Raw genomic sequence first — 19,303 nt, 5'->3', positions numbered from 1 at the left:
GCGATTTAGGCATTCACATATTAGAGTAAGCTTCATTCCAAAAAGGATATATAAGGTTATATATATTGGTAGAGTTCCATTTGATATAGAATTTATTTAAATCCTATTGAAATTATAATATCTAATCAATGTATTTGTTCTTATTTCATAAAAAATGGAATAAAAAAAAAGTTGATATCAACATAACATAAAATATTGGGGAAAAAAAAGGAACGTGAATGTAAGGAAATATAAGATAGATTTTTATTTTTTATTTTTAAAAGATGTATAAATTGGTAGTCTCATATGATATAAAATTTAAATCCTATGAGGGAGTAAGGAAATATAGGATATAATTTTTTTTTTTAAAGGATGAATATGTTGGTAGTCCATTTGATATAAAATTTAAATCCTATTGAAATTAAAAATGATATGTATTTATAGAGTCTCATTTGATATAATTATAGAGTTTAAATCCTATTGAAATTATATTTTCTAATCAATGTTAACATATAAAAAAATGAAAAAAAAAAAATAGAAAATAAGAAGAAGAAGAAGAAGAAGAAAGAAAACACGATTGATGGTTGTAAGGAAATATGATAGTTTTTTTTTTTTTTTTAATTTTTTTTTTTTAATGTCATGAACATAGAATTTAATGGAGATATATATGGTTCTAGGTCAACTTTTATTATATAATATAGTATATTATGATTTGATTTTTTTTATTTTTTATAATTCGATAATTGAGAGGGATTAGCACTATAATATTACCGAACACTTGATCAGACAATTGTGAAAAGCCTACATACATTATGTGATTTCTAATTATAATTGTCTCTAGAAAAATGTGGCAAATGAGTGTTGATACCCGTTTTTGTTAAAAAGGGTCCAACAGTAGAAAGGCCCAACAACAAGCAAAAAATGAAGAAGAGAAGGATTGAAAAGCAAATAGAAATAAATTGGCCATAAAAGCCCAAAAAAGAAAGAAAGAAAGAAATAAAGCCCAGTGGGCCAGCATAGCAAGAAATGGCAGCAAGTAGGCCCACAGGCATAATAAGAGATAAAAGCGAAGCAAAATAGAAACAAATGTTTCATAAAAGCCCGAAGAAGAAAGAAAGAAATAAATAAATAAAGCCTAGTGAGTCAGCATGGCAGGAAATGGCAGCAAGCAAGCCCACTAGCACAATAAGAGGTAAAAGCAAAGCAAGATAGAAGCAAATAGGCCATAAAACCTCAAGGAAGAAAGAAAGAAAGAAATGAATGAAAGCCCAATGGGCCAGTCTAGTAGGAAATCATGCCAAGCAAACCCACAAGCCCAAGAAGGGATGAAAGAAAACAAGGTAAGCCCAAAGAGAAAAGCCCATCACTCTTCATAGAGGATAAGGACAGGTTAAGGGGACATGCAACAAGACAAAACAAAACAAACTTACAATGGCAGAAATGGCATGGGAATGAAAGAAAACAATAACAGAGTAGTGGAACAAACACACAGTAGCCTAAGCACTACCAACTTGTATCCAACAAATACAAGAAAAGTGGGCCTATAGTCACGGGATTCAGAGGATGTGGTTTGGTAAAGGGGGGAAAAAAGCCTATTTTCAATTTTCAGCTAGGGTCTCTTTTGGGAAAATGTTTTGTTGGGATGACATTTTGCCCAAAAAGGATAATAGACGGCTGGTACCACTTGATGCATGCCGAAGAGGTAAGTAATGAGAAACCCCAAAGCCTTATCTGTTTAAATAATAGGGAAAGGCTTATAACAAAATCAAACAAAGGGAAATTTATCATGGAATGGGTAGTGGAAGAAAGAGAATGCACTAGGCATGTCCAGTAGTGGTAGTGGACGGGCAACCAATAGGTTGGTGGGCAACCTTGAAGGGGTGTCCATGGCAGACCGGAAACCGTTGGTAAAGCCTTGGGGTAAAAGGGAGAAATCCCATAAGATCAACCAAGTATAAATAGGGGCAGTTGTCATAGATAAAAGGAAAAGGAACGGTGATAAGAAAAGAGAGAAAACACAGCAGAAAGGCATGCATTAATAGATTATCTTTTTCCTCACTCTTTAGCAAACTCGCCCTTTGAAATCCCAGAAGTAATAACAAATAGCCATTTAGGCTCATTCTCCAGAATGCACAACTTTGATAGCATAGTCCAATAGCAAGGGTGTTTAGGTTGGGGTTAGGGTTCTTTTTGGTTCGTTTCCTATGGGAAGATTCAGCATCTCATCTTCATTGCAAACACTTGCATGCATAACTTTGTCTTGCTAGAACTTTATTATATTTGTTGTATCAGTTGTTTTACTATAGCATCTTTATTATATTTGTTGTATTAATTGTTTTGCTAACTAAATCTTTCTACTGTAACTAACCCACTTGCTACGGCTAACTTTCTATTGTAAGGTATTTACTTTTAAGTCCAAAAACGTGTGCTAATGCTTGCGATTTAATATGTAAATGTATATGCTTGTCATTGTTATCTCTATTCTTGAATGCTAGGCTTGTGCACAGTCCTGCTAGAATATTGGGCCAAGCCCAACTTTCCGATCTACAGCAGAATGGGCTTGGGCATAGCAAAACAAGCTTTAGCCCGTTAAGACAAAAAGCACCTACAATGAGAAACTTCAAAGAAACTGTAAACGAACGTGGTTTTATGTATTTAGGATACATGAGATCGAAGTATGCACGGAGCAACAATGGAAAAGATGGTTTTATGGATTTTGCTTAATGTGAAGTTGTCATGGATGATGAGTTTGGAAGTTGGAGACACATGGATTTCAATTAATGTGGAAACTAAATTGGAAACAAGTTATGGAAAGAAATTTGTGTAAGGACTTTCCTTGGCAATGATGCTTGGGTATATCACTACAATAGAAGAAACAAAGAAAAAAAATGATTAAAAATATATATATATATATATATATAATTTTTTTTTCTTTAACGTGGTGTGCTCAAAATGATGTCATTTTAGGATATAAGTTGTTTTGAGTTTATTTGTCATGGTTGAAACTCACAAAAAAATAAATAAAAAAATAAATTTCAAGGACCAAAATCCAAATTACCAAAATTGAATAAACAGTAATAGACCTTTTTATTTATTAAAAAAAAAATGAGGGTATCTAAATCTTTTCGAGTATCTATCTCCTTAAGTATGTGCAACTTTCATGGGAGTCCCTTGGAAGTGGCCCTAGATAATGGTAAGTAGGGGCGGCTTGATGCATTTAGGGGTCTTAGGTAAAAACTAAATTGAGGTCTTTTATATTTTTAAATATGACTTAAAAAAATTAATATTACTTAAACTTTATTCTCTTGTTTTAGATGCAAAATTACTAATTACCTATTGTGTTTTTTTTTTTTTTGGAAAAAGCCTATAGACACAAAACATTTGATAAAACTTTTCAAACATGTTAATATAGCAGATTGATAGTAGTAAAGAAAAAGGTAATGTTAGTGGTGGATTTAAATGAGAACTAGTAAAAGTTTGTCAACTCAACTATTATGAGAAATATTATAATTTTTTTTTTTTTTTGGTATTGCTTTATATATATATAGAAGTGCTACTTTTCACAACATTTTCTTAACAAATCCTAAGTGTTAAATTGTTACTAATTCAAATTTGAATCTACCATTTGAAATTACTTTTTTACTTACCAATAGCAATTAATCACAACCTTACACTTAGGGTGTGTTCGGTAGAGTAGATTTTATGGAGGAAAAAAAAAAAAAAAAAAAAAAAAAAAAAAACTTTTTGGAGGGTGATTAATTGGAAGAGGGAGAAGAGAAAATGTCATTGCGCCCAAGTGTTTTCTCCCTAAACCTATCAAAAAGTTTTTTTTCTAAAATAGGGAGAAAACTGGGTAGGGGAAAGTTTGATAGATAAATGACGAAAATACTCATGTGCACTTGCACATGGGCTTCGTTTGGTATGTTTGTTTGTTTTTTTTTTTTTTTTAGTGTGTGCGTCCTGTTCCAGTTTTAAGATATATATATGTGGGGCCCAATAATCTATGGGCCAGGCCTATTTGCTCGTGGAGAGTCCGAAGGTCCAAGCCGAGGAGAGCTATGGCCCAAGCCCGATAACATAGAGCACAAGACTGTTTTGGAATACAGCCGAGGACAGTTCAGTCCTCGGCAGATCCAAAATCCTACCGGAATAAAGGGGTAAAACTGGTATAGGACTAAACTTGAAAAGAGACCTAAAATATCTTGGGAAAGTTACCCTTATGACCCTTCCCAGATAAGACTCTGCACCTAGCAGAGCCGTATTCTTCAGCCTTAATCAATCATCCCCAACAATTCTGGGATTAGACTGATGGGACAAATATCAGTCTTGTAAAGGTTGACCCTACACGTGGACGAAAGACAGTTAACGCAGACGAGTATAAAAGAAGAAAGTAAGTAAATCTAAGGGGAGGCCCCATTCCACCTCCAAAAACAAAGACTCCATGGGGGAAAACATCAGGAGAACACCTGCACATCACAGAAAAACCCACTGTCGGGTAACCGGGCTAAGACCTTAATGACCCTCAGATCAAGTCCGAGGAGTCCAACCCCATAGGATGCGACCCTGCAGAGCTTAAATATTCAAACCCAACTCCTCTTGCTATATGAATTCCTCTAAAATCAAGACCGGAGCATCGCCCCGTGACCAACGGCTAGTTTTTCAAGTCCACTCTCTACAAATCATATTGTGAGGGATCTTTCATGCGCGAACCCAACATCCTTATTGGGCCGCCAAAGAATCGTATCCTTACAATTGGCGCCGTCTGTGGGAAGTTTGCGCGTTGGCGCGGGTGACGTTGGAGTCAACTCTCTAGCAAGCAGAAATTCCTGGGGTTTCCTCCGTCTCCAGCGACATACAGTTGCTGCTCCAGCATAAACTTTTCCTAGGGACTACACCTTGCAGTGACAAGGGCGTGGGCATCTCTAGGGGCTTCCGGCCTCAAGTCAACTTTCCCCGCCCTGGTACAGGGGCTTATGGTCAAAAAAATAAACCTTACAAGTTTTGGACAGAACCAAGGCCTTGCATGGTCCTCAGACTCAAGCCTATGGGGAAACCAAGTACAAAAAAGAAAGCTCATAAGTTTTGGACAGAACCAAGGTCTTGCATGGTCCTCGGACTCAAGCCTATGGGGAAACCAAGTACATATAAAAAATCATAAGTTCTGGACAGAACCAAGGCATGGTCCTCGGATTCAAGCCTATGGGGAAACCAAGTACATAAAAAAATCAATCAAATCGCAAGTTTTGGACAGAATCAAGGCCTTGCATGGTCCTCGGACTTAAGCCTTTGGGGAAAACAACTACTTGTAAGGAAAAACTACATTACATGCACTTTAGGATTTATCCGAGGAAAACTCTCCATTAACAATTGGGTTAGTTCCTAAATAGCGAGGATTCTCAAGTCTGCCTTTGGATCTGCAGCGCCAAAGGGACTGACGCGATACGGTGCAATATATTACCCTAAAGCACAATCAAAGTCCCTCGCTACTCGGCTACCCTCTCGGACATTGGTCTAGCATGCATCGCGCAGCACTCAGCGACTATCCCGATTAGTTCCAAGAGTTTAATTTATTGAGAATTACCATTGTTATACTTGATAATATTTGTGAGTTTAAACCAGTAGGAATCTGTGTTAAGGCATTTTTCTGCCCGGAATATCATTAAGGGCAAGCTTACATTTAATATTCATGCACAAAGTAGTTGTTACGGAGAAAAAAAGTATGTATAAAGAAATAGACACATATTTTATTAAGACAAAGGAACAGTACAGTGTACAATGAGAAGCTGAAACAAGCTTACATTGAAGCTAACTACGTAAGTAAAGAAAAATACAAGAGAGTGAAGATAAAGCCGAGGAGGTAGCATAGAGGAGAAGTTGGCTACTGCCACAAGACCTTATTCCTCCTCAATGCTTTTGCACGCCCATAACTCAGGCAGCAAAAGAACCCGACTTAAGCCTCACACCGCTGAGGGAAAGATGCAGGGAGCTGGAAGCTGAGGAGCCTTCACCAAAAATTTGCCTGCGACAAGGCAGAGGCGCTGGGGGCGGAGAATCTTTCTTCTGACACACCAAAATTCTGGCATGAACAGAACCTGCTTCGGATTTTGACTAAAAGAGGGAGAAACACCCTTTCCCCTCTGTCAAACTGGAATATTCTCTTAAATTTATGCCTCCTTTGCCCGTACCTCACTATCTGGAGTCTCAGGAGGACACAGCGCCTTTGTGGCGGAGAGAGTTTCTTTGCCCCAACCCTCGCCTTAAACATGATGTATTAGGAGAGGAGACTGAAGGATTTGTGCGAAAGTAAAGCAACTTTCTCTCCTATTTATTTAAAAGATAAGGTGATGGCATTTAATTCACGCAGCGTCCCAAGGAACGCTACAGACAAAACGTCTCCAGCTCGATTTCCAATACCGTCTGCAACCCTGAGATTAAAGGAGTCTCGTGAAGGCGCACCTCGAACACTGGGACGCCAAAAAGTACCGCGTGACCTAAGACTATGGAAATGCCCCCTAATTTGTGGGCCCAGTAAATTCGCGGCCCAGGCCCGTTCAGCATAGGGGCCCAAGGACAGAACCAAGGCCTTGCATGGTCCTCGGACTCAAGCCTATGGGGAAACCAAGTACAAAAAGTAAACCTTACAAGTTTTGGACAGAACCAAGGCCTTGCATGGTCCTCGGACTCAAGCCTATGGGGAAACCAAGTACAAGTAAACCTACAAGTTTTGGACAGAACCAAGGCCTTGCATGGGGAAAGCCAAGTAAAAAAAAAAAAAAAAAAGAAAAAATTACAAGTGTTGGACAGTACCAAGGCCTTGCATGGTACTCGGACTCAAGCCTATGGGGAAACCAACTGCTCGGATAGGGAAAGTCCTCGGCCCAAATACTGTAAAATGTTAAGGCCAATAAGAGTGTTAGGATGATGGCGAGACGCTCCGCTATTCGGCAGCCTAAGGGGGCTGTTCATTTTTGCGGGTGATATGCCTTCGAATAATTACTTCCTACACCACGAAGAACATCCAGTTCTAATCTCGGCTTTGTTTCGGGCAAGTATCGCTATTTACAGGTACGCATTGCTATGTCAAACAATTCTATTAAAGTTATGGTGACATCTTTTTATTAGCCAGTATTTTGGCTTTAGTTATCATTGATTCAAATGCTATATTATTGTGCCGAGCAGCGTTTGCAAATTTAAAAAAAAAAAAAAAGCATAGAGACAGAACATGCGAAATAAAATAACAACAATTTTTATTAATACGAAAAATTATTACAACGTACAAAGAGGGGCTCAAACAAGCCTATACAAAATGTGAACTGCCTAAGCAACGATAACATCTACAGTACAGATAAGTAAACAGTCAGGCGTCTTTTAAACTCGTCTTCAAAGTCTCTCTAATCTCTGCCTCAATACTGCTCATATTACGATAAGAACCTTCTTTGGAAAAAGATGAAGGAGAAGGAAATAGTAAGGAAGAAATCAATGAAGAAGATGGAGGAGATGAATGAGGAAGATGGAGGACATGAGTAAAGAAGGAGGAGAAGAAGAGAGAAGAGATGAAAAGAAAGAAAAGGAGCAAAAGAGGGAGAAGAGAAAGCACCAGAATGGATCTGGTGCTGGGAAGACTAAGAAAGGGAAGCGGAGAGGGCCACCAGTGAACGAAGAGAGGAAGAAGCAGAGACACTTAGTCCCTGCCTCGGTCCTGACTCCTAACACGTTGGGGCCATATTAGGTGAGCTCATAAGAGAGCGGTTGGTTATGATGATGGGAGTTCTCGACTCAGTCACGCCGAAAGTTGGACGTGATGAGTCCCTGCTTCGGATTTTGGCTGAAAGGAATGTGGGACGAATCTTAAGTCTCCGCCACCCTTGCCCTGACCGAGCCATTTCGAGCTTTATTAGAACACGGTGCTTTGAGGAGGGGTATGGTTCCTTCATCACTCGTTATGGTAAATGTATTCTGATTGGGTGTATAACAATTAGATTAAGTGAACGCTAAGGAAGGATGAGGGTTTCAGATCTCAGAAAGATGGAGGGGTGTCTGCACAAAAGTGATGGCTTCCTACTTGCCTTCTTATAGGAAGGGCAAAACGGAAGGTATTAAATTCATTCAGGTTTCCAAAAGAATCTGAAGAATAAAGATGTGTCCGTTCCACTTCCCCACCTCATCAGATGAGCCGTCGGACGTAAATAAGTCTCGTAAAGGGAATGTCATTAAAGGCGCGTCTTGGACAGCCAAACGGCAGGAGCGAGTCAGGAGCAAATTAAAGGGAGCGTCTTGTAAGCCGATATATCTTCTGGGCAGGTGGAGAAACCGTCAGCATTAATGGAGGGCTATATTAAAGGAGCAGTAATAAAGGCTCGGCATTGCCAAAACCCCCCTTTCCAACCGGGAGGTTGGACAGCCGGGTTTTGAGGGGCTATTGTGGGGCCCAATAATCTATGGGCCAGGCCCATTTGCTCGTGGAGAGTCCGAAGGCCCAAGCCGAGGAGAGCTATGGCCCAAGCCCGATAACATAGAGCACAAGACTGTTTTGGAATACAGCCGAGGACAGTTCAGTCCTCGGCAGATCCAAAATCCCACCGGAATAAAGGGGTAAAACTGGTATAGGACTAAACTTGAAAAGAGACCTAAAATATCTTGGGAAAGTTACCCTTATGACCCTTCCCAGATAAGACTCTGCACCTAGCAGAGCCGTATTCTTCAGCCTTAATCAATCATCCCCAACAATTCTGGGATTAGACTGATGGGACAAATATTAGTCTTGTAAAGGTTGACCCTACACGTGGACGAAGGACAGTTAACGCAGACGAGTATAAAAGAAGAAAGTTAGTAAATCTAAGGGGAGGCCCCATTCCACCTCCAAAAACAAAGACTCCATGGGGGAAAATATCAGGAGAACACCTGCACATCACAGAAAAACCCATTGTCGGGTAACCGGGGTAAGACCTTAATGACCCTCAGATCAAGTCCGAGGAGTCCAACCCCATAGGATGCGACCCTGTAGAGCTTAAATATTCAAACCCAACTCCTCTTGCTATATGAATTCCTCTAAAATCATGACCGGAGTATCGCCCCGTGACCAACGGCTAGTTTTTCAAGTCCACTCTCTACAAATCATATTGTGAGGGATCTTTCATGCGCGAGCCCAACATCCTTATTGGGCCGCCAAAGAATCGTGTCCTTACAATATATATATATATATATATATATATATATTTTTGTGCTCCTTTCTTTTTTCTTTTTCTTTCTTGGACATTGCCTCTTCTTTTCTTTTCTTTTTTCTTTTGGTTTCCTAGGGCCATGACAGTGCTTTGTTTTATTTTTTTATTTTTTTGTTTAGACGTGATTTTTTTTTTCCTGTGGATGATTTTTATATTTTAATAAATTTGGGTGATTGTGTTTTTTTTTTAATTTTTTTATTGTTCGTTCGTTATTTTTTTGTTTTAATTGGGCATCATTTTTTAACAAGGGTATATGAGTAAATTTATACAAATTTACTTTTTCCATCCCTCAATTTTTTTACTCTCAACCAAACAAAAATGTGAGAAATTCAAATATTTTCTATCCTCTCACTTTTCCATCCTCCCACCGTTTTCTATCCTCCTACTTTTTCACCCCTCCAATCAAACGTACCCGTAGGATTTGTTGTGAAAAATGTTGTGGATGTAGCATTTATTTCTCTTTTTTTCTTGTTTTTCATTTGATAAAAAAATATTATTCTATTTATTGGCTAATATTTTGGTTTAATTAATACTATTGCAATGAAAGAAACAATCCTATTGATTAAAATTTGTAAGTATTTTTCTACTTAGGGGCCTTTGACAACCGTCTCATTTGCCTATTATGTAGAGCTAGCCCTAATGATAAGAGGTTTCAAACCCAAAATTTCATGGATTTCATGAAGTCTTATGAATCACTAAGCCAACCCATTTCATGTTGCAATTTACTTTTAGTCATGCTTACCCAAAAAAAAAAATAAATAAATAAAATTACTTTTAGTCATTAAAATACGCTTGATAAGCATAATTGGGCTTTTTTGTTAACGACAAACTGCTCACGGTGGTGTCTCAAAAAATAAGTTGCTCACGGTTGTGTCGTTACTTGGGCAGGACTTGGCCCTGCGAATTGGAGTCTGTATTTAGAAATAGTGGTTATCGGTTACTCATCATTCTATTATGCATATTTGAGTCGAAACTAGCTTGTTTAGTTTTGGTGCAATCCAAATTGACGAAAATATACTGCCATTCTTTTTTGGGCATCTAAGATAATCCATATTAATGATGTATTTTACTATAGACAAAGGTTAGTTACAAAATTAGTTGTAACTTAAGGCTACAATCTCACTCAATAAAATAAACATTACTGCATATTTTAAAATTTTAATCATTGAATTGCATGCTCTTTACGTTCTTAATACGCATGTCTAATTTTGTTTCAATCGGATATTATTTACTATATAATTTATAAGCTTATATTTTATGCATAATTTTAAATTACAAAAACTTACAATTTAAACAATTCATTGATAACATAGTTATTAATTTTTAATTTTTAAAAAATTCTGCAAGTATGGAGAATATAATAAAAAAATGTAATCCAATAGTGGATTTATCAAAATTCACTTCTAATAAAAAGATATTGAGTAAAGTTTTTTTGGTAATTAAGATTATAACCAATTTTGTAGCTAAATTTTATCTTTTCACAATTTCAGCCGTATAACAATTGCTGTGATGGCAGGGAAAGCTTAAGACGTTTTACACCTCAAGAAGATAAGGAAGATATGTAATGGTGAATATTGTTACCAGTGAAAGGAGATTCTTGAGAGTAATGGTAGTTATTTTATTTCATTACATATAAAAACAAGAATATTGGACATTTTATGGATAATTAAGCACATTACTTTTCTTATACTAATTACTCAATTTTGGATATAATAAATGCTACAATTAGGAAACATCAAATATGATACATATATAACTTGAATGAGAGAATCAAATTCTCAAAACTAAATATGTGAAAGGCCCAGCGGGTGCTATTTAGCCACCACAGCAGAAGGGAGCCACTCCACAGTACACACTCTCTGGCTCTTTTACAAGTTACAATTGCAAAAGGCACATTTAACTAGATATACAAATATTGATTTGACTATATATCTCTACCTCCAAATCCAAACTTCAAATGGAAAAATTAAAATTGAGGCCCTGCAAAGGTCTGACCAAACTGCCAACCGGCAGGCGCCACGTTGAAGCTTGTCACAGTTTTACCATCACTGGTGGTGACTTGAAAAGACAAGCTTTGACCATTAAGGTATGAGTTGCTCTGCCAATTTTGTCCCCAGTTCCTTGACATTGCTTGCCACCCAGTTTTAGACCCCTTGATTGAGACACTGTGAACATCACCTGCACCACCCACGTTGGTGATCAAGACCAAGTTGAAGTAAGAGTGGCCATTGATTGTGAATCTTATTCCTCCTTTCCTCACACAGGGCACTCTGTCATCACCAAAACACATAATGAGCTAGTTGAGGCAACTAAAGTTGAACCAATTGAAGTGTAACTTATATAGTAAGTTACCCTAATAAGTTATCGAATGTTCCAAAAGTTTAATTTATTAGAAAATAATAAATTTAATCCGTTACCTTCTGAAGGACACGGGGACTATTCCAGCGCGGTATTGAGCAATTTTGAGGAAAGCTGGTTCTGCCATATCAAAATGTTGGAGTGGAGGATTGCACCATCCACCATTGTCATTAGCCTCTGCGAAATTTGGGGGGCAAAAGTTTGTAGCTGTGACAGTGATGGTGCCAGGGAGGCACCACCTGGGGTCATTATTGCATCGCATTTCGTAACAAGCACCACAGGTCAAGCCATTGTTGAACAAGGCTGTGCTTAGAGCTGCAGTGTTCGTTCCATACCCCTGGCTGTACAAGTTCCCATAACCACATGCTCCTCCTGCATATCACAACAAAAAACCCTATCAAACACAATTCTAAAAGAAGGAAGAGAAGTAGGTTCGATTGCAAGCTAGAATTTCTGTTTTTAATTTTAAAGTCCACAGAAATTCTATGTATTGTGTGTTCTTTTCCCTAATATTAATGTATAATTTGACTTTATTTTTAAATTTTAATTAAAAAAATATTCAATATAATATTAAATACACCTTAATTTATTATTTATGTTTTAATAGCATTCTTAAAGTATACGTTCATACTATAGACTGAGAGCCCATTTGTTTTTACTTTTGAAGGAAACTCCATAGATTTCGATAGCTTATTTGCATAATATATATATTAAAATATATAAATTTGGTAATTTTTATGTTAAATTTGTGACAAAAAAACCATATATATACTAGCTAACTTAAAAAAAAAAAAAAACAAACAAACAAACAAACAAAACAACAACTACTACTAAGCCTCTATCAATTCAGAACTTTAAATTTGTCAAACACTTAAAATGGTAAAGAGCTTTTCGGTTAAAGCTCTACTACTCTTCTGTTAATTGTCAAACACTCGGAACACTAACCAGCTTTTCAGTTAAACTCTACTACTGAAAGTCTCCACTTCCTATATAGTAATGCCATAGTAACACTGAATTTTAGTAGCACTTGGACTTACCCATTGTGCCCGAGGCATCACCGCCACCATAGAAAGTGGCGTGAGCACTTTGCCACCCTCCATAGTCAGCTGTAGTTCCAAGCAACTGTAGCTGAATAATGAAAAGTACGAGACTAAAGAAGAATGCTTGAGCTGCCATTCTATAAGACTCTATGATAAAGAAAGAAACAGAGGAGCTTAGACAGGAGAGATGTAATAATTTGCTTTTGTGTTTGAATGATACTAAAAATACAGGAGGGGGGTTTCTATTTATAAGGAACTAAAGTCACATACCAGTGGTTGTGATTGACAGCCGGCCAAAGATACAAAAATATTTGAGAAAATCAAGTGCACATGCTCTGGTTCTAGTTGGGTCTACCAACCGCTGAGCCCGTGGATCATGACCCTATGCACATGCATTTCTCAACCGCTTTCTTTTTAACTTATGCAATATTATGTTGCTGCATGATTTTCGTTGTTGCAGCTAGTTTGGGAAACTTCTTGTCATTTTTTTATCTTCCCAAATTTTCATTATGGATAAGTACAACTTGTTTCACTTAATTTGGGTCCATATAATAGAGCTGAATTTGCTTACTCATTTTAAGTGGGTAGGGTCTTAATAAGAGATTATATGGAATCTTTGCACATGGGTGGAGATCTTTGCTTATAGAAGACTAGGGGTTCCAATCATTTATACTGTTCTCTTCTTCTCTACTATTGGTTTTGTTCAATTTATTTAGATGTAAGCAAGATTGAGAGGCATATATTGTGATGCCCTAATTTGATTGATTATGTGATGTGTGTAGATGTGTGATGAGTCCCACATCGGGTATTTATTAGGTAGATCTGGGCTTTATTAACAACTACAAGGAGTCTTAATTTTGACTAATCATTTTGAGATATAGTGTAGATGTGGCTAGCGCTCTTTCTTTGGGTTGTTACATATATGCTTTGCCAATTCATCAAAATAGGTAAGCATTTAGCTTAAGCAACAAATTTCTTTTCTAAGGACCTGCATGCTTTTTGAGCCCGTGGTATGTAAGTGCAACTTGGGTCAAAGATAAAACAGTCCAGAGTGTGAAAGGGTGACCCACACACAAAGGCATATCTGTGGGCTTCAACTTGAAGGGTGCATCAGTGCATGTGTTTGTCACAGGAAAAGTCAGGACCTCAACGACCTTGATATCTTCTTAGTTGTATTAAGGCAACAAAGTATTAGCTTCTAGCTAGTTTTGACTTAATTAGTTCATGTTAAATTCAAGATTTTCAGGGTAAGATGACAATGAATTTGCTGATGCAGATCAGAATATACTATGAGTAAATTGACATCCTTCTAAAATTGCATGACATATTGCTTACTAATTTTAGCAAATATTTGTGTATGGATATGTTTTTTTAATCAATTACATTGATCGTCTTTACAATTAGTTTCCACCGAAATGTAGATTTTCGAGTCTGACGTGGGTGTTGCAGAAATACAAATGTGATTATGTCCAGTTTTTGTTGGACGTTGGGTCACATGGATGGCCGACTTATATTGACTATTGAGGGGCTGACGTTGTAATACTGGAGAGGGCAAGCAAAGCTATAAAGTTAATTAAAGAATATACTAAAATTATTATCAATTACTGCAAAAGACTTATATATTAACTTCACAATAATAAATTATCGATAACATAATATAAAAAAGAATTAATTATTTTTTATGTTTTGTGTTTAAATGTTGACACTAGACACATTTATTTTTAAGATTTATTTAATAAAATTTATAATATTTCTAACATCACTCGTTAATTCATTTAATGAATAGCAGTTTGAACTTGCTTGGAACTTCAAAAACGGATTTGCATACGATAGAATTTGAATTTGTGGGGCTTTATATAATTTTTCAAGGGTAAACATATTTTGTTTCTTGCAACTTTCTACTTGCAGGAAATAGGCATGGCCTACTAAGATAATTAAGCTTCATTGGCTGAAGACTAGAGAATGTGGGTTCTTAGATTTTTCAACGTATACATTATCCTAGCATTCTTTCCCTTCTTTAAGATTGTTTTGGGCAGTTACTAATGGGCATGTGATACAGTGAAAGTGAGGTTAATTACCCGTGTTCTTCGGACGTTAAACAAGTTAAATGACCATGTCATATAAAATATGATTGGTAAGTTCATGAATGTCTTGCCTGTAAAGTAAACTGCTTTGGCGGAATACATTTGTTCTACTTCTCTCAGTCTGAGCAAGTAAAGATAAAACCGAAAGTCGTTGATAGTAATATTAACTTGTGATTCTTAGATTCCTAGTTAAATAATCGAATATTAAATAACAAAAATACAAAAACCAATTCCACGTTTCATCAATCTATACGATGGCCGTTCAGACTTTCAGACATGGTTCAAAACTCGATTAATTTGGCATACCAAAAAGAAGAAAAAACTGATTTAAAAACCGACAAGAGCAAAGAAGAATTGTAGGCGAAACACGAGCTTTCACAGATTTTGGATATATTTTTATGCCATAATTATAAAATACTCATTCTTTTTATCGTATTCAATGAATTTATCATGTTTACCCAGATAAAACAACTGGGACCATGATTTTGTTTTTGTCTTTGCTGAGTAAGTGGATCTGGTTTGTATTTGTGGCCCATGTATTGATGGATGGGCAGTACTAACATTAACATAGAGCTATCTTCAGATGTCGAAGCTAGCCAGAATTCGATTTTGTTGTGCACAAAATATGCAGCATGTTAATAAATGTTTATAGTTCGAACATTAATTAGTTCTCATAAACTAGGGACAATAGGATTTTCAAGCGGATTACAAGCTCCCATAGACACACACAGAGAGAGGGTTGTCATTTTCAAATGGTGCAAGCACCAAAATCACTACTAAAGTTAGTAGTTTTCAGTTGGTCTGGTCAGGTAGTCTTTTACTGACGATATCATGTCGGTCCTACCATGTTAAGGGCACATGCAAGTTTCGGTTTTGCAGTCCATTCATGTACCATAATCAATTTGGAAGCATTCACCGAACTGTATATAAATATATTTGATGAAATAGATGACCATATGAAACATGAAAATGACCAGAAGAAGACAAAGAAAAGGCCACTGTTTTAACAGAGAAACTAACTTCAGAACTTGAAAGAGCATCTACTCCTACCTTCTACAGAATATTATTGCTCTTTGGATGCAATAATATGAGTCTTGTCTGGTCCTGAAGAGATTTTATTGGATTGAGTTGGGTTGGGTTGGAACTTTCCAAGTAGCCCTCCTTGGATGATTAGAGGGTAAAGAATCTGCAGGATCGATTGCCTTAATATTTTGCAAGATTGGCTTAGGTCCATGGTCTGTCTAAAGTTGAACATTACAAGTTTCTCGTTGTGTTGTCTAATTTCAAATTCTTACAATATTATATGACCATCTCTTCTTTTTTTTTCTTTTAAATCACAAACGTCCATAAATGTACAATATTGCCGAGTTAAGATAACCTTGAAAAGAAAATAAATTATTAACAATATCATTTTTTTTTTTTTTGGTTAAATTAACAATAACATTAGTTTGTCTTCATATGGTTATTAACATCATTTTCTTTTATTAAAAATAAAAAATAAATAAATAAGTAAATACCCATTTTCCCATGTAAAACAACATCTATTCATGTATGGAACTTAAGAACTTTGCCATTGGACTACAATTATAAATTAGCGAATGTGGTAGTTTGTAGAATGTGCAAAAACCAACCACACAAACATACAGGTGTCCTTAGTAAGGTAAAAACCCGTTGATCTATGCCCTATTCTCTCAGTTCTAAACCTAGTCTTCTTTAAATATTTATAAAAAAATAAAAAACCTCGATAGTTTGAATTAATAAAATATTTATTTATGTGGCAGGTGGACTTAATACTGTTTAGGCACGGTAAATATTACTATATTTTTCTTAGAATCAACTTATACATACATATATATACACATATTTATAGATACATACATACATACATATATATATATATATAAACCAAACTATAATAATAACCACACAATTGATTCACAATTAGGGATAGCAAAAATTCACCATCGCGATTAATCTGACTTATCCCACTTTATTTTGCACAGATTTCTCAATCGTAAAGAAGTGACGGGTGAGGATGGATGTTGCTTGTCTTGTCCTGTCTTACCATACACCTCCCCAAATTTCTATTTAATATATATTTAAATTACTTATATGTAATTTTAAAATTTATATATTTAAACTTTTTATAATATCTTATTTATAATCTATTTATTTTTGTAAGTATTTTATTACTATCCCTCAAACCATTTGCTTTCTCTCACTTTTAGCACTCTCACAACTACTTTTTCCCTTTCTCTTACATCTCTACCTTATTAATGTCAAAGTTGCCTCAATAAGAATGGCAAAATACCTCTAACCCGCCTTGTACCCAACTTGCCACACTTCCACCCCACATGAGTTTTCCCATCCTAAAAAGGAGATGAGATGAGGACAGGGCTCCCCTGATCCAATCTCATCCCTCCCTGTTACCATTCCTATACAAAGTTTTGTGGTTTATGAAAAAAAAAAAATCTTATGGGATTGTCTTGTAAAAGCTATCTCTCACAACATGTAAGACCTACATATCAATAACAACAACATAATTGATTCACAGTTATGTGGTAATTTACTGAAAAATTTCTTTTGGACGATCTTGCGAGACCTCCCTCACACATGCCTAGCGTGTTAGCATCAAATGCCAAGCCTTCCACTTCCTTTTATAATTTCATCTCACCACCTAGTCGTGATCCCCCCCCCCCCTCTCTCCCACGAGTATGATGGTGTATTGCCTTAAATAAGTCACAAGACTCACTACGATAAGTCACGAAGCTTGCACTACCCATAATGATGGTGTGACATGCCATGCCTTTGAATTTTGATCCTCCACTCTATGTCACCACCACTTATATACTCAACTCCATTGTTTTGATCTGGCCTCCACTCGACCAACTACTACTACTCGAACCTCTAGAATGCAATCTCTCTCTCTCTCTCTCTCTCTCTCAATAATTTTATTGTTATTATTGTTTATGTTAGTGTAGGCTGATATCTTCTTCTTTTTTTAATATTTATATATAATAATGGTTTGATTTATTATTTTGTTGAGGTATTAATTATTGAGGAAAAGACTAATCGAATAACTTAGTGTATGTTGTTTAGTTGTTTGCTTTTGTTTCACTATACCTAAACAATTCATTTGGACGATGGGTGTCTACACTCATTAACTTTTAGTTAGAAGAATATTGGGAATATAATGAGATAACTAATATTATCTTTATCTGATTTGTAAATTAGGCAAAAGTCAACTACAATATTTGGTTTTACTAAAGGGAAAAAAAATGAAAATAATTGAAAAGTCAATGCTAATGATGTAACATTAACAATCCCTATCTCAATTTTTGAAAATCCCCAAGCGAAATTTCAAAAACCTAAAATTAATAAAGATTAAATCAGTTCATTGAGGTATGATCTCGGATTGCATCTAAAAAATGGGATTATCATGTCAATCAATATGATAAAATTCAATGAGTTTACATTAAGAAAGGTCTTTAGTAACCTATCCTTTCGAAGTACATGAATAGGACTAATCATAATTTTCAACTTTCTACTTTTGGAGTTCACATTATTTCCTTCATAACTTGAATATTCACCTAAAAGAGGTGTTGTCTTTTATCTAACATGTTTTCTCTTTTAGTACTAATCACCAAGTCACTTGAGGGGTTTTTTAGCAAAAAAAAAAAAAGTCACTTGAGGGTTTTTTTTTTTTGGTTCATGCTTTGCCCCAAGTTCAATCCTAGTTTTGTCCATCAATACTATAAGTTAAGTAGATTTGTCATCAATGGAATCCCAAACTGCTGATGAGATTTTGTGATTCTCCCTTTGGTCTAACAACCCCCACCCATTGGGCAAAAAGAAAAGGAGGAAATATCTGCTTTTGCCTTCCCCTAATCATATCCCTCAACAGAAGGAATGTAGAGGCTAGGAACAATTATTTGAGCCTAACCCATAAAAGAACATATACTTCTCATTTTTTTGATTAATAGTATTAATTTTTTTAACAATGTATGGTAGGAACTGGACTTGTAATCGAGAAAGCCTGACACATTTATCGCCTAGGGAACTGTTGGTTGAATTATATATGTACAATGAGACGAAAATTGTGTTCAAAGTTTGCTGTTGATTGGGTCAAGTAAAGTGCCCTCCACAAGGTATTGTCCTTTTTCTCAGTCCCCACTGCTATGCCAACAAAATTTCCAAACTGACGTTTGCAAGTGAGAACAAGGTCACGTATTTCAGCCACAAAGCAAAGCAACCCACGTGAACTCCCATGGAAGTGTTTCTCAACTAATAGATGCAGCCCCCCGTTTCAAAGTATCGCACGTTCACGTCAGTTTTTGCAAAATTTGTCAGACTATTTTTGGATAAAAAGTTTAGAAACTACCCTTTTATTTTACGTATTTACTTTTCAAAATACTTTAATTAGGTTATTATTAAAATATCAAAAAAATTTAATTTTTTTAATTGTTTTTCTATTTTCACATACAACCATTATCATTTATTCTCTTCCTTCGTCCTCGGGATACTTAAAGAAAGAATAAAAAATTAAATGCAAAATAATTAGTATCAATATAAAGTTACACAGTTGTTGAAGTAAACTTGTAAATTTACATAATTATACATT

At 36.0% G+C, this 19,303-nt stretch overlaps 1 protein-coding gene across 1 annotated transcript; it reads right to left on the bottom strand.

Moving 5' to 3' along the window:
* Positions 1-10,925: 10,925 nt before the first annotated feature.
* On the bottom strand, positions 10,926-12,821 carry LOC115984686 (expansin-A8-like). Its single transcript, XM_031107709.1, has 3 exons — positions 12,596-12,821; positions 11,618-11,930; positions 10,926-11,470 (listed from the first exon to the last, which is right to left on the bottom strand). Exons 1-3 carry the CDS (start codon positions 12,732-12,734, stop codon positions 11,167-11,169), a joined length of 756 nt encoding a protein of 251 aa, XP_030963569.1. The 5' UTR covers positions 12,735-12,821; the 3' UTR covers positions 10,926-11,166.
* Between the last annotated feature and the right edge of the window lie 6,482 nt (positions 12,822-19,303).

The sequence above is a fragment of the Quercus lobata genome, chromosome 1 (assembly GCF_001633185.2).
Source record: "Quercus lobata isolate SW786 chromosome 1, ValleyOak3.0 Primary Assembly, whole genome shotgun sequence".
Taxonomy (NCBI): domain Eukaryota; kingdom Viridiplantae; phylum Streptophyta; class Magnoliopsida; order Fagales; family Fagaceae; genus Quercus; species Quercus lobata.
The sequence above is the reverse complement of the archived record's forward strand: the minus strand, read 5'-3'. Positions and strand labels throughout refer to the sequence as shown.

What these genes read in the sequence shown, in the direction of transcription:
- LOC115984686 (XM_031107709.1), bottom strand. Translation starts at nt 12,734, where the DNA reads ATGGCAGCTCAAGCATTCTTCTTTAGTCTCGTACTTTTCATTATTCAG. An exon ending in TGATGCCTCGGGCACAATGG is followed by an intron (nt 11,931 to 12,595) that starts GTAAGTCCAAGT and finishes TGTGATATGCAG; the next exon opens with GAGGAGCATGTGGTTATGGG. An exon ending in GTCCCCGTGTCCTTCAGAAG is followed by an intron (nt 11,471 to 11,617) that starts GTAACGGATTAA and finishes TGGTGATGACAG; the next exon opens with AGTGCCCTGTGTGAGGAAAG.